The sequence below is a fragment of the Miniopterus schreibersii genome (genome assembly GCF_964146895.1).
Source record: "Miniopterus schreibersii genome assembly, chromosome: 11".
NCBI lineage: Eukaryota > Metazoa > Chordata > Mammalia > Chiroptera > Miniopteridae > Miniopterus > Miniopterus schreibersii.
In genome coordinates this window covers 2,409,988-2,437,128 of record NC_138111.1, presented here as the reverse complement: position 1 = coordinate 2,437,128, position 27,141 = coordinate 2,409,988, and the positions used below count along the sequence as shown (strand labels likewise).

Sequence of the window (27,141 nt, the reverse complement as noted above, 5' to 3'; positions counted from 1 at the left end):
AGGTAAGAGGAAAACTCCCCTGGTGTGGCAGCCTCCTAAGTCCTTCTCTACAGAAGCACCTGCCGTGTGGCCAGACTGCAGCGCAGATCGAGTGTCCAGTAACAGCCTGCCCTTCCACTCTCCCCATGTGGGGAAGGAGGAGGAAGAGTGAAAGGAAAAAGTAAATAAAATAAACTTACTCAATACTTTCTGGGGTTCCGGTAAGTACACAGGGCCTCTCTGGAATCCCAGAACTCTCTATAAGAAGAACCAAGAAAGTGAGGTGTGTTGGTGGGCATCAGGCAACCATGCACCTGCCTCTGCGGAAGGCTGTTGCTCTGGGCTGGCACCTACACCAGCCCCACAGAAGCCCAGGCTCCCAGAAAAAGACAGTTTGCTTCCGCTCGTGGACAGAACATTAAGCTGGCAGCTCTACCCTAAGGCTCTCAGAGTAGAAACAAGTCCCCAGGGGAAGGTGGGGGATTGCAGCAGAGGTTTGTGTGCTAGTCCTAATTTCCAGTTCCAGCTTCACTTCTGACCTACTGTGTGCTAGTAAGTGCCTGAGTCACCTAACTCGCTATCCTCAGCTCCTCTATGCGCATAGCAGTTCACTGGTCACTTGTCTGCAGACAGCTCTGAGGCACGCTAATAAGAAATGTCACGGTATGCACAGAGTTACTGCACCATCACCCCCGCATCAGTGACATCCACATAGAACTGGTTCCGGCCATTTGATAGGAAAGTCTTACTTTCCAACACCACACAGGATACTATGTTCATAAAAATATTGCCTCTTAAGATTCTTACTCAAAAAAGAGAAATAGCAAACAGCAGTTACTGCCTTCGAGACACTGTAGTATCTTTTAAAATGACAAACATTTCTCTAGTCAAATGTTCAAACGCCCTCCTCCAATTAGATAATACAACTATAAATAAAATATAAACTCTGCTCCCTCAACCTGCCTCTCTCCATAGGGCAGTCAAATGGACTCAGCGGGAAAGGTCCTGAGCTGTGCTCGGCATGTGCTAGTATAGCCGGAGCCCCCAGCTGGCCTCTTCTCACAATGAGCAGGGAGGGTCTGACCCTGGGGAGCGGGCAAGCGATCCCCAGGAGTGACTCCAAAGCCACAGGACTCCTGCAGGCCCCACTGTATCTGGCATAACATTCTGGTGCAGAAAACAGGTCTAGAGTGGCAGGTGTTTGGGTGGGGCCACGCTGGGCCACAGAGCTGGGGAGGGAACCCGTGAGGTCAGAGGGGCAGCCTCGGCTAAGCCTGCTTCTGCTCTGGTTCTCATCTGGGAGGCCAGCTCCAGACGGGCAGAGAAACAGCCATCACATATACTTACCATGTTTCTACACTTCTAGCAACAAGCAAAGTACTGAATCTGGAAGACTTTGCAAAATACCAGTTTCTACCAACCCGAGGGAGATCTATGAAAACAGAAGCCCTTACCTGAAGCAATCTGAATTTTGCAACCAGATTCTGCTTGAATCCGTGAAATCTGCTCACCTCCCCTGCCAATAACTGAAACAGATTGAACAGGGTCAGAATGCGCCCCCCCACTCCTCGTTCAACTATGCATGGGTGACTTAACTCCACGGACATTCACATGGGGCTCATGGCTCTACAGGTCAGGTCGGCCTCGGGGGCCCACAGCAATCGTATGAAACACAGACAGAGGGAGGAGAGCGGGCTGTGGGGTAGTGCACAGGTGATCTCAGCCTGGAGGGACACCCAAGTGCAGAGGCTCAGAGCACTGTGCTACAGCACCTACTAGGGGGGACGCTCACACTGGGAGGGAAATAAAAGGGGCAGGCAGGAATTAGGGGACAGCGCGAAAGAGGATACTTACTAAATCCAACCATTTTGTCAGGCACTTTGAATTCTTCTGTTATTACTGCCCTAAAAACAAAGAACATTTTGGGAAACTATATACGAGAATTCTGCAGCCATTTTAGTTCCCCAAATTCCCCATTCTGGCAATGTTGGAAGATAAAGCCTTAAAGGAAATCACGCCAACGTGGCCAACATGTCCACAACCACCTACAAAGATCACGTCTAATGAAGCTCCTGGGCACTCACTCTTTGAAAAGGTCTCTGCCTCGCCCTGGCCAGGCAGCTTAGCTGGTTAGTGTCGACCCGATGTGCCAAAGTTGGGGGTTCAACCCTCAGTCAGAGCACATACAAGAATCAACCAATGATGTATAACTAAGTGGAACAAGTCAATGTTTCTTTCTCTCACTCTCAAATAAAGAAATAAAAAAAAAAGATCCAAGCCTCCATCACCTGTCAGAGAAAGAAACCTCTGGTTTTCATTAAAACTGTCAACTCCACTCACAGCTGCCTCTCTTCACACAGCTAGCTATCCGGAAGCCAGCTAAGCATTCAATGGTCACCAATCCCAGGACCCTTAAAGATCCCTTGGAACGAGGAGGGGGGATTAGAATTCTTTCCAGTGTCCATTCTAGACGCAGAAATTCCCAACTTTTCTCAGACTCCTTGTTTCCTTATCTTTGTGCTCCTTTCTGGCCTCCCTCTGATTTCTGTCATTTAGGGTGAGGTGCCCCAAATGGAGCCAGTATCCAGCGGAGGCCTAATCAGTGTTGACCAGGACAGAATAATGACCTCAGTTCCTCTGCAAGGTACTTCTGTCAAATGCTATCCCATCCATTATGTGCTTTCTTTCTTTTCTTTTAAACAACTACTGTACTGGCTCTTTCAAACAAACCTTCAAATTTGCCATATAGTGTATTGTGGACAATATCCAATTTGCCCAACACCCCAGGAAGCAATTAAATCTAAACATTTATCTTAGGAGGAAGCTAAATGCAAGTAGTTTAAAAAAAAAAAAAGGTAAGCATTTTTAAACATCTCTCGCACAGCTGGGTTTTCCCCCATCATGGAAAGAATGGGAAAAAGTGCATGTTTTAGGAAAGTGCTGCACTTAGAAGAGATGCAATGGCGTAAGTAGCACTTGTCAGCTTATCATCATGATGAGAGCAACCCGTCAACTCCCGTGGAGTTGACGGCCTCAGGCTTATATATTCCCAGGGATTCTCTCTGCCTCACCCCAATCTCAGGCAAGTCCGGGCTTCCTAACCAGTAACACTGAGGATGAAGGTGCCAAGCCTCAGCTGGCCTAGCACATCTTGCAGCAGGCGTAGGTCCCTGTTGGGATGTGTTTCCTGACCATGGTGAAGGGTAACACTGTTCCTGTCTGTGTAGCTACAAGACTGCCTGCTTGCTGTCTATTCTCAGAAAATATTGGGAAATTTACCAGAAGAGGTTCAACACTATCACAATACGAAATGTCACAAAACTCAGGCAGCTCCTCTGCACTCAGGAACAATTTAGGCGGATTCTCACTGAGGAAGATTCATATTAAGATGAACTGTTTTGGGCCTCCAGCAAGACAAAGCTCCACTTTAAATGCAAGGCTGAAACTTGTGTAATGTACAAAGTAGAAACATTTTGGAAAGGAAAATCCTGATTAATTATGACCTAATAAGATGTTACACTTGATACTAACAACCTCATTTAAATTACTTTAATTCATTAAAAACAAACAAGGAAATGACAAAAAAAACACAGGATAAATCTTTTGATTGATTAATGCCTGGTGATTTCTAGAAACTCCAAAACATTTGCACAGTACACGAGAGGACCTAACTGCGTGGTTGCTGGTGAAGGCTGAAGATGTTATAGGAATGTCCATGAAGGAGACCTGAGGCAGTTTCCTGTGTATTCTGTCCTTTCCAAAGGTAACACTATGGCTACAAACACCCTCTTGCAGACTGGTCTTTTTAAAGCCCAGAGGTCTTTGTATCTTTCTAATCCTCAGTGTTTAGGGGAAGGTTGTGAAGGAAGGGGTGAAACTCAGGCTCCCTGCCTCCCGGGCTCATGATTCCTTGAGGACCAAACACTGTATCTTGACTTGAGGAAAGGACCTATGTTCTCAAGTGAAGAGGTTAAGAATTCATAAAGCACTGGGGAAACATCAAAACAGGAGGGAAAATTCATTCTCTCATTTTAGATTAAATGTATGTGGGGCAGAAGAGCAGCTCCAACATCTAGAAGTCTTTTAAGTTTACCTACACTAATGGCTGTTTAATGCCTTGTATTCATTTACCCTTTGAGCTCACACTGTCTTGGAAACTGCTACAAAAAACTTGAGTCTTGAAATCTAGCCCATGGTTTTTCACACTCTCAACCTCTGACTTTCTAACACTCTAGTACAGATGGTGGATCAATAAACAATTAGAAATGATCAATAAATAATAAAACATAACCCACTGCTTACCTTTGATGTACCAAGGCCCCTAACTGGTTACCTACTGTGGCAAAGAGAAAGAGAAAAGAAAAATCAAAGCATTAGCACGGATAAACTAACTTCATCCCTACACAGTTCTTACCGTTTCACGGGGAAAAAAGAAAGGCAGAGAGAAAGCAAATAGTAATTTAGGCTCAATGGCTGAAATGAATGCGTTACATGATATGAAACAGGAGGGGACATCTTGATCAACACTGTCTCTAACCCAGTGTCCAGCTGAAGGCAGGATAAGAAATTGATCTGTGTGTCCACATGCTGAGAAGCCTGGGAGAAAATCCTGCTGCCTAAATCCCTCTCGCTTCCTCCCTCCCTCTTGCTCTGGATTCAAACTCAATGCAAAGATATTGAGGGTTCCTTCTTTCTCTTTTTAAAACAAAGGAGAAGACCTGCCCCCTAGCTCAGAAGCATTGTTAAGGATGGCTCCACAGCAGCTGCAGTCCCTGAGACCATGCACATAAGCTCCTGCCTGCCCTGGGGCAGCCCCCACGCTCCCTACCCCCAGGAGAGGACCTGGCCACCTCCTCCTCGGGCCTCTGTACTGACCCCACAGCAGCCTGTAAGCCCATTTCACAGAGACAACAGTGCCAATCGGCCTCTCACTATGAAAACCAGCTCTAATCACATTCCCACAAAACCACTTTAGCTCTGCTTTTTGTTTCAGTTCCTCCTTTCAGCTATCGAGTGTCTCCTTCACCGCCATCAGCAAAACGACTTTGGTGTTTCTCTTCTGGCAAACGCAGACCAGGAAACCCAGTCAGCAGACAACGAGAAAGTACGAGTCCTAAAGGTATCACAAGAAACTGAGTGGATCTCACAATATGCCAACAAGAGCGCTCAAAACCATGACTGGGAGTTATAAGCGGGACAGACAGGAGATGATAGTGGGAAGGATCAACATCAACTTCAGAAACAGTGACTCAGTTTAGCATCTGAAATACAGGACTCCCAGCTGCTCTTCCTTCTGCTTAAACTTAACCCTGCCTTTCTTACTGGACAGAAACTGGTCACAGGAAGGAGCCAGATGCTGCTGATTTAAAAGGAAAAGAGAGCCCGGCTGGGCGTGGCTCAGCAGGTGAGCATCAGCCTAGGATCCAGGAGACCTGGGTTCGAGTCCCGGTCAAGACACATGCCTGCATGCTGGAGGCAGTCGATCAATGACGATTCCCTCATCGCTGATGTTTCTTTCTTCCTCTCCCTCTCTCTCCCTCTCTCTCTCTCTCTCTCTCCGAAATCAATAAAGACATTTTTTTTTTTTAATTTCCTTAAAAAGAAATAAAAATAAATAAAAAGAGAAGAGAGAGCCCAGAGAAATAATGCTAAAAAAGTAAATGAAGCTATGGAGTCAATACTGTAGTTCTTCTGGATCAATAGCAAGATAATGGTCTGCAGCCAAACACTGACATTATATACTATTAACCTGCTTAGCTCAGGGACAAAGGAACTGTTTTTCACTGGCTCTTAAATCTTCCTTTTTGCACTTCCAGTTTGAATACGACAAATGCTCTCGTTCAGGACAGGTGGTGTTCACAACTCCCACTCCACGTAAAAATTGGACAACTACCGGCTCAAGAAAGAAATCCTCACCACACACTCGGCGCCGGGATGTTGTGAGAGGAAGACCCATCACCTAAGGGGGTGGGCATGAAAGAGAAAAGTCCAGATGGACTGCCCTCGGGTTGGGTTAGCTGCCCCAGCTGAAGGGTCAGGCCCAGCTTCCCTGCTTCCGCCCAGAATTCTTCTCCTGGGTACAGAATCCGCTGAAGACAGAGGAACTAAGATGCCTGGAAATGACGAGAACATAGAACAGAGGCACCTGTTCCCCAAACAGAGCACCATGGCCAGGCTGTGGCTCCTGGCCAGCTGTGCTGTGCAGCGAGAACTGTCAAAAGGCTGACGATCCTCAGCTCCTTCAGACAGAAGGGCCGCAGAACCAGAATGAAGGCAATGTTGCCATAAAGAACTCCATGAGGCCTGGACAACATGCAGAAGGCTCCTGGTCAAGAGCCATCTGAAATGTGCTCATCACAGGTGCCACGTGCACGGTACCACTTCTGATGGGCAGCTGTTCTGCTGACAAGTGGAGGTGCTCACAAACCAGATTAGAAGTGCACAGGTCACCACTGCACAAAAGATGAACTGCGGGAGCCCCAGCACCAATGAAGGAGGATCAGCTCACACCCAGGCCCACTCGGAGTCAGTGACCACTGAGGTTAACTGGTCTCTGCCCTCCGCTGCACCCAAGGCTGAACACCTGCCTTAAAGCTGCCTTCCCTTCAAACACATTTCCATTTGGTGCCTTCAAATGAAAAGCAGCGGTCGGCAGGGGCACCGGGCACTCACACAGCAAACTGATACTGTCCAACTCCACTCAAGAGGGGTGGGGGGGTCTGCTCAGTCGTCATGATGAAGGGGCTAAATGAGGGAGGCATATGGGAACACCTATCAAGCTCAATTTAATGGTAACTACCATCATTTTACTGCAAAAAAGAAAAAATGCTGAAAAATCAGTGCTATTTCCCCTAATGGTGCCTGCTGGTGGACAACGGCTCCTCGTGCCTCGAAGGTTCCCCTTGGCCCAATGCTAGCCCGCGCCCAAGTGTACCGTCATTCATCTTGCACACTATGAGATGGGAAGCCCCCAGGCTATGGAAAAATGAGCTCCCCGTAGAAAATATTCACACCACAACATGAGACATTCTTTCTGTGGAGTTAATACTCTGCCAATTTCAACAATGATTTTTGGAAAAAAATAAGGCCGCTGGACAGTTTTACCCACCGGTGAGGAGAAAGTAGTTTTTCTTCCCCCAAAAGAAATGCTAACCAATTGTCACTGGGGAACACACCCAACTTTATAATAAACATCAACTGTAACAGTTAACCCCCACTCCCCAAAAGGGCCCAAGGAACAAAAGCCCCCTCAGGCCTCTGCCAGCCAGACCACACGCTGGCCTCGCGCAGCAGGGACCAGAGGCAGGTGAGGGAGCCGCTGGGAGAGAGAGGCGGGGAGAGGAACATCAGCTGTTTTGCAGGGCTGGCAAACAAATACACCGGGCCTTCCTCCTCGGGTCTGGAAAACAATCCTCCTGTGCCCTGGCTTGGAGTCCAGCCTCCTCAAACTCTGAAGCTGTGCAGCCATTTCTGCAGTTTTCCCAGCGTTTTTAAAAGGCTTTTTCCCAAGGACAATACAAAGGCTTCCTGTGTCCTACGCAGTAACTCTCTTCTCTCCCCAGGGCCACAAACACTGACACACCAAGTTCAGCTGAAGGCCCTAGCCAAGTACTGTCACCAATTCTGCAAATTAATGCTCTTAAAAGTGAGAGCAAATTCAAGTTTATCTCAATAATGTCCCCTCACTTGCAGTTTAATACGCTCCTGTGAGTGACCAGGACTAGCACCAGCCACACAGGTGCTTTTCTAGGGGCCGCACCTGCATGACCCCACTCAGTCCTCCAGAGCCCGAGGGGCAGATGCTGTTGCTACCAGTCCCATTTACCCACGAGAGAGGTGTGATCCCCCTCAGAGCAGTGCAGAGGTGAGTGCCTGTGCCCACGTGCAGTCGTATCCACCATGCCTTTCAGGTGCGGGGCACCGTGCCAGGCCCCAGGGACAAAATGGTGAGCAAGGTCCTCGCTGCCCACAAGCCGCTTGGGTCCAGCCAGGAAAGCAGAGAGTCCGCGACGAGCAGAAACCTGACCTGGACTCCAGGGATGTGGAGGAGCCCCACCTGCACCCCTTCCCACTCAAGTGCCTACCAAAGGCCTGGCCCAAAGATCTCTGGAGTAAAATTAAGAGGGAAAATCAGTCTCCAATACTATTCATAGCACGAGGCCTTATTTTCTTTTAATCCAGTGGTCATGAAGTTAATTTAGGGGGTCATGACCAGCTTTGTTAAAAAACAAAATAAAAAACAAACTGTACCATATAGAGTAAGATATGTGTAATATTTAGTAGACAGTAACACGTTTACTAAATAGTTCTGGTGGAAATACGAGCATTTGTCATGTGGTAAATAGTGTTTTGTAAGTTTGAAAATAACTTGTTATAATCCTGATGATAATCTCATAAAGTAGATATTATCTCCATTTCACAGGTAAGGAAACAGAGGCTCAGAGAGGTTAAGCAATATACCCAAGGTCACACAGTTAACTGGCAGAGCTAGGACTGGAACCCTAACCTACCAGACTTTGGAGTCCACATTTTCAAACATAACCTATTATGGCCTATGAAACAGAGACCCCAGGTTCAAAGCCTTTCTTCTGGCACTTTTATCAGGTATCTGCCCTTGGTCAGACCATTTCTTGACATCAGTTCCCTTGGCTACACGGTAAGGAGTGTAGGTGCAAGGTCCTTCCAGCAGCAATCTACTCATAATCTATACGGGGGCCCCACCGCTCCACCTCTAAACCCATAACCTCTTCTCCATTCAGAGTGTTACATAAATGCGCTCAGACAGCACGTAACCATTTAGGGCTGGCTTTTTTCACTTAGCACAACTTCCTGGAGATTCGGCCAGGCTGTTGTGTGGGTCACCAGTTTGTTCCTTTTTACTGCTGACCCGTTTGTTAACCATCACCTGTTGAAGGACATCTGGGCTGTTTCAGGTTGGGGCTGTTATGAAGATTTTGGATAGGTTTTGGTGTAAGTTTTCTTTTCGCGGGACTAAGTGCCCAGAAGTGGACCTGTGGGCTGAATGTAAGTGCATATTGAGTTTTACAAGTTTCCTAGAGAGGCTGCAGCATCAGGTGCGTTTTAAAAGCTCCTCAGGTGGTTCTAACATCCAGCCAGGGCAGAAAGCCACTCTGGATCACATTTTCTAAAAGGATTTTGAAAAAACTAGGAATTCCCTTTTACTTTGACATCTAAAGTTTCCCCCAGGCTAATCGCTGCAAACAGGCTTAGCCCACTCATTTTGTGGGAAATGTCTACTATTTGACCTACTTGGCTAAGCCACTCGTCAGGCCGACCAGTCAGATCACACTTCACCAAGGAAAAGAGCCTCACTTCCTTTCTCAACTCACACAAGTGTTACTATGCACCCAGTGAGGTATAATCCTGACATGGACCGATGGACGGATGGAGAGGTGATGACTGCATAAGCCTTTGCCATGAGTCACCTGGATAAAACCAAAACCAGGTCCTGTCACTCCCGTATTTAACAAGATTCTCATGCTTTGTTACCCTGGGATTCCCCACCCAGAATTCTGGACTCACCCCCTTTGAGGCATTTGACCTCCCCAGGTGACATACCAGTGAGAAGGGCATGGAAAGGAGTGTCTCCAGTGCAGACACAAGTCTCAGAGGGCTCCCTAGGGAAGAGGGTGCCCAGAGGTGGAGAGCTGGAAAGGGCTGCTTTAAACCTGCCCGGCCCACCTCACCCCCAGCAGGTCTTCAGTCACCCAGCCTGAAAACTGCTGCTTGAGAGTGCCCTGGTTCATTTTACCTGCCTCAAAAGGGGCCTGTCCCCCCGCTTTCCTACTCCCTCCCCCTCTCAGGAACTGAGCTTTGGTCCTGGCTCTTTATCTCTGCAGCATCCATCAGTACCCTCCACTTAGGGGAAGTATCAACATCTGAGATTCATTTTTTCTCTCTTTCCAAGGTAGAGCCCCTGGTAGTTGTGGGCTCCTGCCTGAGTGGTGTGGGCTGCAGGCAGCCTGGATGCCCCTGCTAGTCGGCAGCGAGACCTTGGCTCTCATACTACCCGGCTCAGGCACCTCGCATGCCTCATTCCTCCTTGAAAGTCTGGAATTTACAAAAGGCACCTAGAGTTGGGATTTGGGGTCCCAAGCACCAGATGAGGAACCTGAGGCCTTGAGAGGTAAAACGAGTTACTCAAGGCGCACAACTCATTAAGTAACAGAGCTGGGGTTAGAACTAGGTGTCCCGAGTCCCCAATTTCTCATCAGGATAGTTACGAGCCTGTGGGAGCCATGCTCCCACGACTGCCTACAAAGCATTCTGAACTGGATTGCCAAGGGGCCCTGGCCTGCCCAGTGGCTACATGAACACAGCCCTGCAGCAGACAGAGACTACAACGGACAGCTGAAGAGCACGGAGCACACTTCCCGGGGAACAGCGCGCTCTTCAGGCACGCACAGCAGGGAGGGCAGGCGCAACAGCATCAAGAGCAGAGTGCTTTCATACCTGGATATATTTTTTATGAGATCTTTTCGTGGCTTTTTAAAGTATATAATTTGTCATGTTTCATAATAGTTGGTGACTTTTCACTGGGCATGTAAGATAAATGTAAAAAATTGTGGATTTAGCCCGGCCGGGCATGTCTCAGCAGTTGAGCGTCAACCTGGGATCCAGTAGATTGGGGTTCGATTCCCAGTCAGGGCACATGCCCGGGTTGCGGGCTCGATCAATGACTTGCTCATCATTGATGTTTCTATCTCTCTCTCTCCCTCTCCTTTCCTCTCTCTGAAATCAATAAAGATATATTAAAAAAAAAAAAACAAAAAACTGTGGCTTTAACTGTAAAAAGTTCTTTCATATTTAAGTTTCAGTCATTTTCTTTTATCTGTCAGTGTGCAGAATGCAGAAGGAATTTTTTTTAAAAAAAGGGGAAAAAGAAATATTCCAATTTTCCTAAAATAATTTGACAGTACACCCCAAAATTCTTCCTTCACCCCACAAAACATCATCCAGATAAAATGAGAAGGTGGTACTATCTGAAAAGGTTCTGCAGCAATAGCAAAGAGGTCTTCATAGAAAAGGAGGCATGTTTTCAAAGTCACTGTGTGCACCCCTCTTCCCCCCAAGCACTGGCAGAAACAGAGCTGTAGTCACCAAAGTTCTGGCTGTGGCGCCACCTTCTACAGAGAGGGCAAGAAGAGAGGAAGGTTTGTTCAAGTCAAATAAAAAGCTCCAATTCCCCCCCGGTAAAACCCTAGAGAAGATGCTCTCACCGCCCCTAGGAATACAGAGCAGGTGACAAGAGTGACCTGTCAGCCAGCTCTGGGATGGGCCTCTGAAAGCCCCCGTTCCCTCATCAGGGCAGTCAGATGGGAGCCTGAGCAGGAGACTTGTTTGAGGAAATCAGGGTTGGGGGATCCTCAGTACACCTCCCTAACTGCAGATTAAGAACAAGCTTCAGTTAATCATTTGACTGATTTGAGATCAGAGGTTGGCACACTGAGCCTGAGGGCCAGCTGCCCATTTCTGTAAACAAGGAGCTACTGGAGCTCAGCCACGCGTATTTGTTTACGTGTGTCCATGGCTGCTTCCAAGCTCCAACTGACAGAGCTGAGTAGGTGGAATGGAGACCATAAGACCTGAAAGCCTAAAATATTTACTATCTGGTCCTTTAAGAAAACACGTGCCAAACCCCGATTTAGATTAAACTGAAACTCATGGTTCTAAACCACTGGCTAATGCTATTCTCTTAAATGTGGAGCTTACTTTTCGGAACATTTTCTGAACGCTAAGCACGGACACAAAGGAAGGGAATTAAGCATGAGCATCTATGCCCTGGTGCTACAAGACCGGCAGAGACAGAGAACATCTCCACGGTCAGAGCACACAGATCAGGCCGGAGGGATGCAGGCACCTGGTATCTGCAGAATAAAGCAGGAAATGACATGTGCCCCGAGGGACAAATGAACTGCTTCAGGAGCTCAGAGCAGACTGTGATTATTCCCTGGGGAGGGGACTGTGGGAAAAGAGGGCAAAAGAGGGGAAAAGAGAAGAAAAGAGGGGACAGAGAAGGGAGAACAGGAGACGAGAAAATAAAGAGGCTGGGTGGCACCTGAGAGGGCACTGAAGGAACTCAAAAGATGAGGGTGAGGATGGGCTGCTAGGAGGAAGTCTTGTCTATCAATTCTGAGACCTATGGACTGAGCAGGAAGCAGCCACGTAAAGAGCTAGGAGGGGGAGAGGTTTCTGGGAGAGCAAAGAGAAGGAACAGAAGTGAAGATGCTGCAGGGTGCTGAACGGGGGGGGGGGAGACCAGGGGCAGGCAAGTGGCAGGCAGGTTAGCCTGGACCTCCCTGGTTACTGGAACCTGCCACAGGCCTGAGAGCTGAGGACTGGAACCAGTCAGACTGGCTCCAGCTGTGGCACGAAGAAAGTACTGGATGGGAAGGTTGCCACACCCGACACCAGACGCAGATTCCAGAATTGGAGACTCTACACCTCAAAGACTGTTAGAAAGCATGGGTGCCAAGACTGAAGATGCCAACAGTTAAAGTTACGTGACCCAAAGCTGGAGGGCAGGGCACCAGGGCAGGCTCCGGAGCCGCCGCGTCACAGACAGCGCAAAACTGCCTGGGAACATGGCCCGCAAGCCCCGTCCCACCCAGGAATACATCTTCCCCTCCTCTTCCCACCCGGCACTATTCTGATCCTCCTAGTCCTATGCTTGTTTGCATATCTCAATGGCCTGAATAAACCTGTGTTAAGGTTTTTTCTGGTCGATGTAAGAGTCGAAGTACTTTTAAACAGAACTAAGCAACACCTGAAAAAACTCCTAGGGAGCTGAACTTCAACCTCCTGAACCCAGATGCACAGGAAAGTTGGAAAGTTCACATTGCTAAAGACGTGAGCTGGCAAACCTGTCCAAGCCAAACCAAACAAACAAGACTGCAACCTTGGGAATCTTTACTGCAAAGAAAAGGTGGCGGAACTCCTGCCTGCTGTTTGCCTCCGCTTTTCTAAACTTTCATCTCACACACAGCATGACTGTGACCCTGAGAGAGCTGTCGGTAAACATGAACACTTTCCTCCACAGGACCTGTAAACTCACGTAATTATTCAGGGGAGCAGAACTGGCCCAGTGACCTATCCTGTCAGGAGACAGCTGACAGGAGGCCAAGGCAGGCCCCCCTGCCCAGGGTCCTCGCTAAGCTCAACAGCAACCCTCAAACTCTACACCTGGAGACCAACACTGAGGAAAGGACTCCTGTGATTCTGCTATTCAAACAGTGCTCAGAAAAAGAGGACTGATTCCCCAACTGAAATGAGAACGTGAAGAGCCTGAAGGGCATTTCCTGTCTCCCGATACAGCCTGTTATGTAAGACACGGGCACCCAGGGATGCCAGGCCCAGCAGGCTGCTGAAGGTCCTTTCTCAGCCCTTTACCCCTGTACGCAGGCTTCCTACTTAGAAGAGAGAAACCGTGTTCATTTCCTGATCACAAGGACTTAGTCCCCAAAAGGCGGTTCTCAAAAGAGGAGGGGGCTGGCTGGAGGGAGACAAAGAAGGGGGGAATGAAGGATATTTGTAATAGTGTCAACAAGAACAAAAAGAGGTGAAAATACAATATGACAATGAACTGAAGTTTCAGATGAGACCCCGGACTCCCTGGTGACTGACTAGCTACTGCTGCTGGCTCCCTAGGTCTCTTTAAGTTCAGAACCTTTTCCTAATTTCTTTCAAATAGGCATGCAAAGTATTAACAGGAGGAAAATGTCTGCAGAATGCCACCAGTTACATTTGCAAGTGTCTGGGCGTCCCCGTGCAGAGGACACAGCGGATACTGTTCACTGGGAGCCGTGTCACTCCGACTGGACCCACACAGCAGGTGAAAACAGGGCTGAGAGTTATGAAACGTATTGATCTCAATTTCTGGAATTGTGGGCGAGAGAAACTCTGTCCATTAACAAGATACGTGCTCAGAGCCAGACAACTTAGTTCTACTTTCCCATCCATGTCTCATAGGAGGAGCAGAAGCATAATTGCCTTGAAAAGGTAAAAAGCTTTTGCTAAGGCAAAGATGCAGATGATGCTGTTAGTCAGTCATATCTGGTCTAAGGAATCACTAGCACCAGTCGAATAAAAGACGACCGTGGGGTACTGTTTGGGAGCAGCAGTTTAAATGGTCACCTTGGTTCCAATGGCCTGGAGCAGACTTTCCGTGTGTGTGATCATAAACATAAACCACTTTTTTAAACAGACCAGAACTTTACACCCAGACGTTATCCCTTTAAATCTCCACAGTGTGCATCTATATAATTACTCCAAAAAGGCTCCGTCTAAAAACAAAGGCAATCCCCCCTTTAGAGTCCCCAAGGAGACCAGAGAAAAATCAGTCGCACCAAATTACATTTTTTCTATGTACATAAAAACATGCACTTTTTTTGGAAAAGACGCAATACATCCTGGTGTACACCTTGATTTTTTTCACTTAATAATACATCACAGAAACATGTACACATGTCCGTGGTTGGATGCATATGCAGATGACAAGACAGGAGGAAAAGACACTGCCCATCTACTATGTGAACATTCATGTCCCATCCAGTTTATTTCACAATCCCTGTTACAGCCATACTTTGTGGAAGACAAAATAAGATAAAGGAAGTCCAAGTTCTCTGCAGAAACACATATGATGGATGCTCTGCCAGGGTGCTGGTAGAAGGCATGTCTTATTGGTTTCAAATCTGGGGATGGGGTGGAGTCGAGTATATAAACAAACCAACAAAGAATGAACGACAGAAAACTGAACGTTTCCAGAAAGAACCTGTCATGAATGGGAATGGTGAAACACCAGCAGACAGAGTGGAGAAAGGCCACCAGCCCTTTCCTCTCTTTAGCGTCAAGATGTAGCCACAACTGCCTCACAGCTCACACCAAAACTTAGCTTTCCTTTGGTGAAAAGTGGGAACTTCAATTCCTGCACGTGCACTGGAAGCACAGAGGGCTAAATCCAACAAAACCCTCACATGTCCATTACTTCCAAGCTCATGCTCAGAACCCAAGTCTTTACCCACGAGCCCAGCTAAAAAGATGCCCGTGTTATCAAGGAAAAGAGGGTTCAATGCTGGGGCACTGCTGCAAAAAATCATCCTGAACCTGTCCCGCAACCACCCCTCTGCAGAGCGATGCTGGGGGAGGGCCGCTAGGGAAACGCTGACACAAACGCCAAGTTGACCGCCAGGCTTGCTGCCACGCGAAGGGCAGGGATGACACTTACCTCCATCATCCAAGGGCCGTTTCTGCACGCCATAGCCATACACTGAGGGGTCCACGAGGGGCGTGGAATTGTTCAAGTGAGGAATTGAATCGATTTTAGCAGCGATCTATAAAACGAAGCAGATTTAAGGATCAGGAACAAATCATGGCTATATTCAGGGAAAGACAAGAGTCCTATTTAAAGGGCTGTTGTCCCAATTCTCCCCCAACCTGCATCAATGTAAGACAAGAAGTTTCCTTTCAGTCTTAATAATAACATGTCTTTAGAGTTAAAATAGTACCAAAAATGTGTCTTTTAAAAGCAAATTAGTGTTTCTAAGTCATCACTTAAAATACAGGTGTACTGCATTTGAGGAAAAAAAAGCAGCCAGCAATACGAGAAACTTGCTCAAAACATTTAATCACAGGGCTCCTGTAAGAGACAAATTCCCCAACAACACTTACAAGGCTGTGTTTGCTCAAGTGACAACCCTGGAGGAATCTTCCACCCTATTAACTATAATGTCTATAAATATAAAGCAATAAGCTGCTCTTCACTGCGTGGCCGTGCAGCGGGGGGACATCTGTCCAGCCTACTGCAGAAGGGTTCCCGCACCCAAGAAAGTTAAGATCCTCTGAGAGCTAGTTCAACTTTTATTATTTATCAATTAAAGAACAGAACACAGCTATTAAAAATTTCCCCCAGAGCCTGGCCAGTGTGGCTCAGCGGTTGAGCATCAACCTATGACCCAGGAGATCTTGGTTCGATTCCCAGTCAGGGCACTTGCCCGGGTGCAGGCTCCTGGAGGCAGCTGATCAATGACTCTCATCATTGATGTTTCTCTCTCTCCCTCTCCCTTCCCTCTCTCTGAAATCAATAAAAATATTTTTTTAAAGCAAAAAAAAAAAAAATTTCCCCCAGGAGCAAATGCTACATAGAACTTCTTACTTACCTACTTTGTTATTAGGAAATTAAATGTGATCTTCTTAATAAATGATGCTAGTCCCTGAATTAAGCCTGGCACACCTGTCTTACAGAGCAAATCTTTGGTGGAAGTTCTGAACTTGTTCCCAATGTGCCCAGAAGTCTGAGACCTTCTGGGACCGACAGAGAGATAAACTACCTTAAACCAACAGCCAAAGACAATTATGAAAACGCAAGGGAAGACTTAAATGTCAGGCATCCTGGGTCAGGTCTTGTCCCTTCATTTACCAGCTCCGTTCTGTGATGCTGGGCAAGCCCCTTTCTTCTCTGCCTAAGACCCTCTGGGTATAACACCATTTGCTTCATGGTTCTTGAAAAGACACCACCACACTCTGAAGACAGATGAGCTCTGTCCACTGAAACGCACTTCACAAACACCAGGGCTGTAAAACAAGGCGATTCACCCAACCAACAGTGACTGCCTACTATGTGCGGGCTGCTCCAGGCACAGGGTTCCTGCAGTGAAGGACCAAGCCCTGCCCTCTGGAGTCAGCAGTGGGCTGGGAGTCAGGCGCACAGCAAACGGGTCAGGTCAGGTGGCAATAAGCATGACACTAACAAGAGAAGACAATGACACAGAGAGCTCAGGAGAGCTACTTCATATAGGGTGGTCAGGGCAGGACACTGAGGTGACATGTAACCTGAGACCTAAATAATCAGCAGGAGCTGGCTACACAAAAAACTGAGGAAGGGCTGTCCCGGCAGGAGGAGCAGCTGTACAAAGGCCCTGAGGCAGGAGCACGTTTGGTAGGTGTAATCCTCAAAGAGAAGTCAAGTCATTATCGTAAAAGGAATGAGATGTGTTCCAAGAGGTGGGCAGGGCCAGTTCACACAGGGCTTGCTGGTCATGGTGAGGGGCTCGGATTTTAGAGGAAGGGTGGTCAGCAGCAAGTACAAGGCTTACCAAGGGAAGTAATGTGCTCGTTTGCTTTTAAAATCCAGAGATTCTACAATTGGAGTGGGAACACCATTTCGAAGGTGTTCTAGGCCAGGCGTAAACAAACCATGGCTGGTGAACCACCGGCTTTTGTAAGGAAAGCTTTATGAGAACAAAGCCACACCCATCTGTTATCAGTGAGTTGTACAGAGACCATACAGTGTGCAAAGCCACACACGCACTGCGCACAAACACATTCACATACACAATTTACTATTTGGACCTTTAAAGAAAAAGTTCGCTGATCCCAAATACTCGACTGCTGACAGAAACCCCACCTCCTATACCCAAGGTAAGTTTCTCAGGGCAAGTGGCCATTTGCTCTTAAAAGGCCATATAAATCTTGCCTAACAACATTCTACCACCTGCTTGCAAGCTTGCTCCCCATATTTGTTAAGTTTGTGGAGGTTGGCTACTTACTTAAGACGCACAAGTTACCTGTAAGGACTCAGCTGGTAAAGCAGGTGGGTTAGAAAGGTGAGAACATGGCAAGGGCTTGTGTCCAAAATTCGTCTGCCACAATAAACTGAGCAGGCAATAGCCGATGTAAGGGAATGCAAGATTATTGGCCTAGCTGGGTTTTTTTTTAAAAAAAAAGAGACCAAAGCATTCTCAGAAGACATGAAGATGACCCCAAAACACAAAAGGGTATGACTATCAGTGGAGTCCCCCAACAGTGTGCATGTGACGTCACTCTCAAAGACAGGGCCCCAAACATCAGCTCTACACATTAGGCGCTCTCCCTGCTCCCTTCTGATGCCTCTTGCTTCCAGATCTTTTTCCTTCCTGCCAAAGTAGCTAAATGTTATTCCCGAGTCCTTGGCCTTCCTTATTTTCCCCCCAAAGTCAATATGCTAAAAGTGTCACAATAGTTCCATGTTCCTAATATCGATATCAATAAGTGTTCTTCCAAAAATGTGACTGAGACTTTCAGATTTGTTTTTTTAATCCATTTTTTAAAAAATGTATTGATTTTTTTAGAGAAAGGGGAAGAGACAGAGAAAAACATTACTTTGTTGTTCCACTTATCTATGCATGTGCCCTGACCGGAGATGGAACTGGCAACCTTGGCACGTCAGTATGATGCTGTAACCAACTGAGCTACCCGGCCAGGGCCACATTTGTTCTTAAGTCATGTTTGCTTCAGGTATCTACAACATGGGAAATTTCCAATGGTTAAGATGTGCAGCTCTGAAATCAACAGACTGCATTTAAACTCTGGCTAACCAAATGCTATATACAAGTTTAACATTATCATATACTATTGTATCATAATTTACATTAATATTACACTGTGCATTATATTACAATACACCATAAAAAACAATGTATTGCTCTCGTCATATAAATGTAACCTTATTCTAAGAAATGGTATTAAATGTCTACTAAATTAACCAGTTGAAATTTCATGAGTGCTTACTACATGCTAGGTACTATAAGAGCACTTTAAACATGCTATCTCATTTATTCCTTACAGTGGTTCTCTAGGAGGCTGGTATTATTAGTTCCTTTTCTAAGATAAGGAAGAGTGAGGCTCGGAGCAGATGAGTGACCTGTCCACAGTCACACATCTTGCAAGCGGCAGAAATGGCATTTAAGCCTAGGTACGCCTGAATATCGAATCTATAAACACAGCACTAAGCTCCCTCCCTTTCCTCCACCTAAAACTTTCTTAACCACATTTCACTTCTCGAGGACTTAAAACCTAGTGATTCACAGTGCACAGACCTCAAGCAATTCCTCACATCGCAAGTGATCATCTTGAGCAGCAGCTGCTAAGGGAGGTGAGGTACACTCTCAGTTCATGGCACAGGCCAGAAAGTGAGAGTCACTGAAGCCAGAATATTCCAACAAAGCCAAGGCCACTCCATCTTTATCTGAAAGCATGACCTTGAGGGGACTCTGCTACTGATTTTCTACGACTTCAGTTACTTTCCCCCCTTTAGGGGTAGGTGGGGGAGAATGGGTCATCTCACTACCTGGGCTATTTTAAGCATAGTAAGAGATGAAATATAAATCAATGCGGTAGACTTTTAACTTAATCTCCCCGCCAGTAGTCAGTGGGAATGCGGAGGAAGGGAGCACTGGACCAGGAGTCGGTCAAGAGCTTGGTTTTCCAGCTGGCTCTTCCAGTGCATAGCCCTGGGCAAGACCCTCAATGGCCTTGCCCCTTGGTGCACACACCTGTGACATGCAGAAAGGAACTAAACTAGTGTTTTCCAAACAGATGCAAGTACACAGGTGATTCTGAAAGGTGCATGGATGAATATATATATTTTTACAGTTACCTTCAATACATGGAAAAGTTTTTCACTCACAATAATGATTTCGTTCCTTTTGAAAAAAAATCTGAAGTTCCTAAACATGGCGATTAATTACTCCCAAGGCACCCTTTTAGAACTAAAATTCTGCTGACAGGTGTTGTAATCAAATAGGAAGCTGTGACTACTTCCACAACTCTACACTCATTACAACTTTATACTAAATGGAAACAGGCAAAGCCATCACGTGCCATCAAGTCACCCACATACTATGTCCATGCCATCAATGCAGCTACTGATGGTTTCCATGGATCCGGCAAGGAGCGGTGAAAGCTCACACCACCCCGGAGCAGGAACCGAACTTGTTCCCTGGAACTCCTGCTCTACAGTGACGCAGCGTGGCCTGCTGGGGCCTTGGAGAAGGCGCGGGCTGGACTGAAGTCTGCTCCCCATGGCAGGAAGAAACAGTACATGGCCAGAGTAGGCGAGATGGGGCTAAGGGAAGTCCCTGAGGGCAGGGTCTGGAGTCACAGTGCATGGGCAAGTCCCAGCTCTGCGTCCCGCTACCTGGGAGGCTGCAGTGAAGACAGCAGCGTGTCACCAAACTCACTGCACACCTACCAAAAGCCTGCTGCTGCCCGCGTGCGACCGTCACGGTGACCTCGCCAGGCAGCTGCTATTCTCACTCCTGTGGGATGTGGAGCCTGCCTGGAATCATACCCGCGCAGATGAGTAACAACGCAAAGCGCCCAGGACAACGGCAGCGCCTGCAAGGATCCGCGCCTGCCCTCCTAGCCTGTCATGCCACAGACAAGCAGGTGGGCACGTTTACAGCGCCCTAGATTTTCACATCCTAAACTGCCTGTGTAACCAGCAGCCAGATCAAGACACAGAGCCTCACGGGGACCCAGAAGTCTGCCTCAGGCCCCTTCAGTCACTACCCAACCCCACCTCCCAAGGGTAACCTCCTAACCTCTAACATTAGCTGCCTTTCATCATTACCACCATCAGTGGCCTCCATTTACACACGAGGAAACGGGCTGAAAGGAGGCAGACAACTTGTCCAGTGATTGAGCCAGTGAAGGGGCAGGACTTGAACTCGTAGAGTCTGACTCCACACTCTTAACCACTTCACTACACCACCCCCGGGAATTGCATGGCCATCAAATGAGAGAAATACATGAAAGTGCTTGCCTGGCACAGAGCATAACACAAGCTCAACAAATGGTAGCGACAGTTGTCATCAGAGGTGGGCCAGGCTGACCCTGCCCTATTTACCGGCATTAGCCAAACACGGAATTCTATATGCCAATCAAATAAGATATCAGCTCTTCTTAGCAGCTTTTCCTGACTCCACGCCACTCACATTTGGGGCGAATTAAATACTCCCTTATCTGTGATTGCAAAGAAAGCACTTTCTAACCTAGCTCTAAATAGCATAACCTCACCGAGCAGGTGACTGGTTACACTGTCTCCTCATAAGGAGCTCTCTGAAGAGTGGACCTTCTCAATCACCTCGGGAACCCTGGGACAAAGATTCCTTAGCTGGGAGCTCCAGGGCTCAGCTTTAGAGCCTCCTGAATTCATCTACCAAACTATTAAGTATTTCTGAGGAGACGGCCAAAGTTTTCAAGAGTCTTTAAAAGGCCCATGTTCCAAAAAAGTTAAAGAACAACTTCCCTAACGCATATCAAAGTGCTTGGCACACAGAAGGTACTCATTAAATATCTAAATTTAAAATGAATATGGAGAAGCCCATTTGTAGGCAAAATGCTAAGGGGACCAGCCGACGCTGCAGCTGAAGTTCTGATCCAGCACAGTACCCCCCCAAAAGCCCAAAGATGACATGTTAGTTTTCTCCCCTCCATTCCATCTAATTCCACCCGTGTCCCTTCAATGCTCTGTTCAAAGGTTCTGCAGGCCCTGGATGGTTTGGCTCCGTGATTAGAGTCGGCACATGGACTGAAGGGTCCCAGGTTTGAATCCGGCTAAGGGCACATACCTCAGGTGCAGGCTCGATCCCTGGCACTGACCGGGGCCGGTGCAGGAAGCAACCAATCCATGTGTCTCACATTGATGGTTCCCTTTCCTTCCCTTCCCGCCCCCACCCGCCACTCTCTCTAAAAAGCAATGGGAAAAATATCCTAGGGTGAGGGTTAAAAAAAATTAAAATAAAAAGATTCTGCGGATGTCTCACTGAGGTGGAAAACTACCCAACCACCTCTGCAAGGAACCAAGTCCTTCTCAGAATGCAGAAGACAAGGGTCCAAGAACTATGCATACAGTCTTTGTCTGACTCTGAGAAACTGCCTCCTCTCCCTTGGGCTTACGTTCAAATATAAAACGAGGAGCATAACCCCGTCCTGAACACTGTACCTGGCACTGTGAGGACCTAGTGCACAGTAAGACAAAACCAGCAGCAAACTTGTCTTATCTTTGCATTGTCCTGGCATCCAGCAAGAAGCCTCGGACTCCGCAGATCCCCAAACCATGGCAGGTAGCCCGAATCGCACCATCGCTTCCACTGACACTCCTCGGTCTCCCGACTGATTTGTCAGCATCTGGGATCAGGATGAAAGTGCAGTTCATGCCTCCAATACAAGTGCTGGCTATTCTTCCCCAAGTACCTTTATAACAAAACTCCAAATGCAAAACACTTTCAAGAGGGACCATTCCTAAGAGTAAAGGACTGCACAGAAAAGCCAGGGAGAGGAAAGTGTGAACAGACACCCTGTAATACAGCAAGTCCTCACTTAACGTCATCAAAAGGCTCTTGGCACTGCAGTGAAACAACAGGAAACTAATTTCACCACAGGCTAACTGATATAGACAAGGGTCACGTTCCTACGCACCTCATCGCTGCTGTAACAAGACGACACGAATGCAAACGCAGCGTTGAGCTGCTGTAGAACACACCGCAAAGCAAACGGGCCAAAGCAACACGGCCGAGGTTCTATTTCAAATCCGCCAGGTGAAAGCCCTGGGCGCCCACGGCCTGGAGGACCAGTGAGTTACCCAGCTCATTTCCTGAAGCTCGAGCCACAGGCCGGGTTTTGGTTTTACGAAGCGGGCATGAGATGGCCTACCTCCAGGATCCTCACGACGAACACCCACGCCCTACAGGCCCTAAAGCACACAAGCACATGAAAGGCTCTGAGCCAACTCACCTTGATTTAAACCTGTATTCCCCATGGAAGTTATAGTAACAGCCTGCAGACCGAATGTTGGGAAAGACTAACCTAGGTAGCCCAAGGTCACAGAGCTGCCTGTAGGAGCCTTAGATTGCCCAACTCTCCATCCAGGACCCCCAATGGACAGTGCAAACATGAGCAAAGTGGTGGGAATGACGGCAGCCAGGGAGTCAATGCTATGCAGAGGGAGAGGCTGCCCGCCTCCTGCCGAACGTGGCAATGGCAAAATGCAGGAGAATGCAGCCAGGTCTTCTCTAGAGAAGCTAGAAACCTCCACCTTTATGTGAAATCGTTCTAGTTTCCAAGTGTCGGCACGGTGTGGGTAAAACAAAGCATGCCTGCAGCCCAGCCCACCCCAGCCCATGGGCCCTCTGTTTGAGAACTCTGGTCTAGGAAAATTTGTATCTGCACAAAACTGGGACTTCAGAGGAACCACATTTTCAGATGATACACATGGGCCATCAGATTTTAAAAGAAAGATAAAGAAGTCTCAGCTGGAAATGAGAAAAGCCTTAGAGGCACACACATTGTTCATTTATAGTGTCTACCTTTTAAAGCCAAACATGAGGTTCAGCACTTCCATTCAAGTGTGGTGACTCAAATGGACTCGGTCACATCACTAAAACCCTGTAACAAGGATTTGCTCTTTGCACGGTACTCTACTGGGTCCTGTCAAGATACAGAAGCAGCCCCAGGTTTCCTGTAGACACTGGTTTTCGCCAAGTGTCTGAGAAAGCTAAAAGGAACATACACACAGGAGTAAGTCTCTGGCGAAGTGACTTGAGCTACGGAAGCAGGGAACAGGTATGAGGTGATCTCAGGGGAGTGGAGTGTAACTGAAACTGAGCACTCAGCACACTTGACTTTATGAGCCAGAAACATCATGTATTAAGAAGGCAAAAGCCAAATCTCTCAGCGAGTACCAAGCAGCCAACGAACAGAGGCTTTTTCTTTTAACAGTGGATGCACCTTCCCTTGAAGGAAATTTGGTGCTTATATACAGCACTTGGGCCAAATCACCTACTGCTCAGGCTGAGTTTGAAACAACAGCACGGGGAGGCATCTTCTGGAGTACTGTGAAATTTCTGAGGCCCCTCACTAATTAATATTTCAAAACAACAGAGCTGGTAAAGAATAGGTTACTTCCTATTGATTCTACAGTGGCTTCATCACACAATCATTTGGGTGCAGAATCAACATAATGCTTGACTCCACAAGGCACCAATCACACTGTATTTACGTGGATAGACTACTCTGGAGTTATGCAACATAGAGGCATCGACTGAGTCTAGATCAAAACAGAACCTTCAAGTCCTAAACAACACTAGCAGTTTGGCCAGACAATTTCTTCTGTTTAGTTGATGACTGGCAAACAGCAAATCCTGCTTACGGAAGGCTGCGGGGAACCTCTAACACACAGTGGGGACACACTGTCTTGTTAACATGCAAATGTGCATGCACTTGATGGCCGATGGTACTAAACCACCAGCAGTGGGCTTTCTAACATTTTTACATGTTTAGAAAACAAAATAAAACAGATGTTTTTCTACTCATCATATCTCCATGAGGTCCCCTTATAACCTAGACAGAGTCAGGGTAGAGGTGCAGTGTGGCCATAGAGCAGGATGACCTATTTTGGCTTTGAGCCCACATCCCACCCTTATTAGGATCCTGCACTCTCTAAACAAGTTGAAGAAATAGTACTTTAATGACCTGCCAATGACAGAACAGAACATGATAGTTTTTCAGTACCCAGCAGTATTAGATATTCATCAATGGGGCGGAATCAGATCACATTTCCACACTTGTGTGCTTCCCTACAGAATGGCTGGATCATCCATTTGTGCCAAACACCAACAGCAACAATTGGCTCCCTTTGTTGGAAAAAGTTCAAAGGCTATACAAGGAGGTTTCTGGATGCTAGGAGGGAAGTTGAGTAGATTAGGTGCTAGACTCCAGGCACCAGACTTAACAGAAACTGCAGGTTCAAATCCCAGCAGGGTCAATTCAGATGCTGTTATGATCCTCTAGACAAACTGATGAGGGCTGTGTAGACTGCTGCTGGTGTTATGAGGACATATGTGAGGGGGGAGAGCTTTGCATTCATTTAAATAAATAACACTGTCATTCACTTTCAATCACTGTTGGGGAAGAATCACCTCTCTGCAGCATGCTGTGTATACAAGCGAGAAGTAGATCCACCATCGTCCAGGTACCCAAATAATATAAGATCCTTTTAGGTAAGTTTTACTATACGTGTACAATATTCTAGACTTGTAACATTCTGTTCTTGCCCAATGTAAATCTATAAACCTAAAATTACTCACAAACCTGTTTTTTTCTTTAGTTTTTGAAGGCCATCAACTCCTTGGAGATAGTATCGACCTCCAGTGGTTAACATTCAGAAGTCATGCACTTACAGGAGTGTCTCCATTGGGCTCATTACTGCTCTAGTCAGTGGTGCATTTCAGAGCTGGGAACATTTCCAAAGAAGCTCTCTCTGCTAGTAGTCAACACCACTGCTCCAACAATCCACATCGGGTCAGCACTCAGCGAGGGTCTCCCTCCCTCAAGCAGGTTGTCCAAGAGCACAAGTCCAACCATTGGCTCAAGAGAAGCAGAACGTCCTCCCAATGGTTCAAAATTCATTTTATGTTCAACTACGGGCCTTCTGCAAACTGAGGATCTGAGCTCTTTAGGGTAGTGACTATAATTCTTCCCGGGCACAAAAGGCCAACGAGGCGACTGTCACACATCAGCACAGAGCGAAAGCCATTACATATTAGTAGCCAATGAGAAACAAGGTCCAGGACCCTGTCCTGAGGAGAGCAGTGTAAGAGGCCTGGAGCGGCAGGAGGGGATCTGGATGGCAAGTTCATCCACTACAGCCACTGGTGGGCTCCCGAGTCTAACTAAGATGGATACTCACTGCTGTACCGGTTGGTGCCTAGGCAGTAAGTAACAAGTCATCAGATAAAACTTTAGGTAGAACCACAGGTTTGGAAAGTTCTGGGACCCAACATAATGTCTACAGGAGCGTCAGTATAACAACGAAAAGCCAGTATCTGGGAAACACGTAGGGCTCCCTCCCCCGGAATACTGGAAAGAGATGTAAAGACCCCCGACTTCAAGCGACCAAGCGGATCGAATACCATGGGTCCCGTGGCTTTGTTAGGAATCAAGCAGTGATTAGTTACAGCCCGACCTGTAAAATATCAGGCAGTACGCCTACAAGGCAACAGGAAGAGATGCCGAACACCAGGCACTCGGCAGAAGGCGCGGTGCTAAAGCTACCTGCCCGTCGCTTTCACACACAAGGCAAGGCGTTCTGCTCAGAGCACCATGCCAGGAGGCCCGCGCAGGCAGGCCCCATGGTCCTTCTGCAGGGCAACTTGCAACAACCTCTTAACAATCAGTTTCTTTAACTCGGACAAAATGCAGGATGTTGTCAGATGGTAAGTTTCACTGCTGGAACGAGTCCATATCCCACTCTCCCCAACAGGGGAAAAACTGTCGCCCATCATGAATGTCCCCGTCTCGGGGACCACCCACACCTCCTTAACCCTCTCCCCTCTCCAAGAGGACCCTCCAGAACGAAATACTCTCGAACCAGGGCGACGCTTCCCCGTCTTCAGAAGCTACTGGGGCCTGAGACAGCGGCCTTCCGCCAGCCCCCAGTCGAGCCCTCCCCTCGCGAACCTCGCAGGTCCGGCTGGGGCCTCGCGCGCCGGGGCCAGGCGCCCCGGGCAGACCCTCCCCGGCGGCTGCAGGCGCCCGGGACGCCCGGCCGGCGGGCTGCGGCTGGGCCGGGGCCCCGCGTGGCGCCTTCGCCCTCGGCCGCTCCGGGAACCGCCAAGCCCGCCGAGGCGACCGCCCGCCCGGGGCCCGACCCTCCTCCCCTCGGGCCCGGCCCGGCCCCGCCTCGGGCTCCCGGGCTGCGGGCTCGCGCCGCCGGCCGCGCCGTACCTGCCGGACCCGGTGCAGGGCGTCCACGAAGCCCTCGGCCTTCATGCCGCCCGGAGCACCCTGGCCCTGCACCAGCTCCGCCATGGCCGCCCCGCGCCCCGCTCCGCTCCCGGCCGGCCGCCCCTCCGCTCGGGGACCCGTAGCCGGAAAGGGAAAGTCGCCCCACTTCCGGCGGAAGGGAAGACGGGATACTCGACGCGAGAGGAGCCGCGTCTGCGGGACCGCTCGGGGCACGTGACCGCGGTCCGGCCGGAAGTGGGGGCGTGGCCAGCGCGCGAGGCCCCGCCCTCCCCAGGCGTGACCTGGTCCAGGTGGGGCCGGGACACCGCCCCGGGCTCCCGACGCTCGGGTGGGGCTCCAGGTGTCGGGGCGTCGGGCGCTGGGAACCGGGGAGAGGAGTCACGTGGCTCCTCCCGAGGCAGCCCCCGCGCAGGGCTGGCTCCCCTGGCAGCCCTCCCAGGAGCGGCCCTGGGCTTGGAAAGTTGGGACTGAGCGCTCGGAAGCCGCACCGCGAGGACGCAAAGGGCGGCTGCGGGCGCAGGGCAGCGCCCCCGACTCAGCGCCGGGGTCTGCGGGGGGCGCCCGGGGCCGGCGCGCTTG

At 48.5% G+C, this 27,141-nt stretch overlaps 1 protein-coding gene across 2 annotated transcripts in view; it reads right to left on the bottom strand.

The window, feature by feature from the left end:
- FUBP3 (far upstream element binding protein 3) overlaps positions 1 to 26,720 on the bottom strand; it is a 48,184-nt gene extending 21,464 nt beyond the window's left edge. The window contains exons 1-6 of one of the 2 annotated variants that reach the window (XM_081150960.1): positions 26,542 to 26,720; positions 15,224 to 15,329; positions 4,282 to 4,315; positions 1,834 to 1,883; positions 1,434 to 1,505; positions 180 to 237 (exon numbers count right to left, since the gene is read on the bottom strand). In XM_081150960.1, the coding sequence (XP_081007086.1) occupies positions 180 to 237; positions 1,434 to 1,505; positions 1,834 to 1,883; positions 4,282 to 4,315; positions 15,224 to 15,329; positions 26,542 to 26,625 (404 nt within the window). In that variant the 5' untranslated portion in view covers positions 26,626 to 26,720. The remainder of the gene's footprint in view (positions 1 to 179; positions 238 to 1,433; positions 1,506 to 1,833; positions 1,884 to 4,281; positions 4,316 to 15,223; positions 15,330 to 26,541) is intronic. The other variant, XM_081150961.1, reaches the window with a different exon arrangement.
- Positions 26,721 to 27,141: the final 421 nt, after the last annotated feature.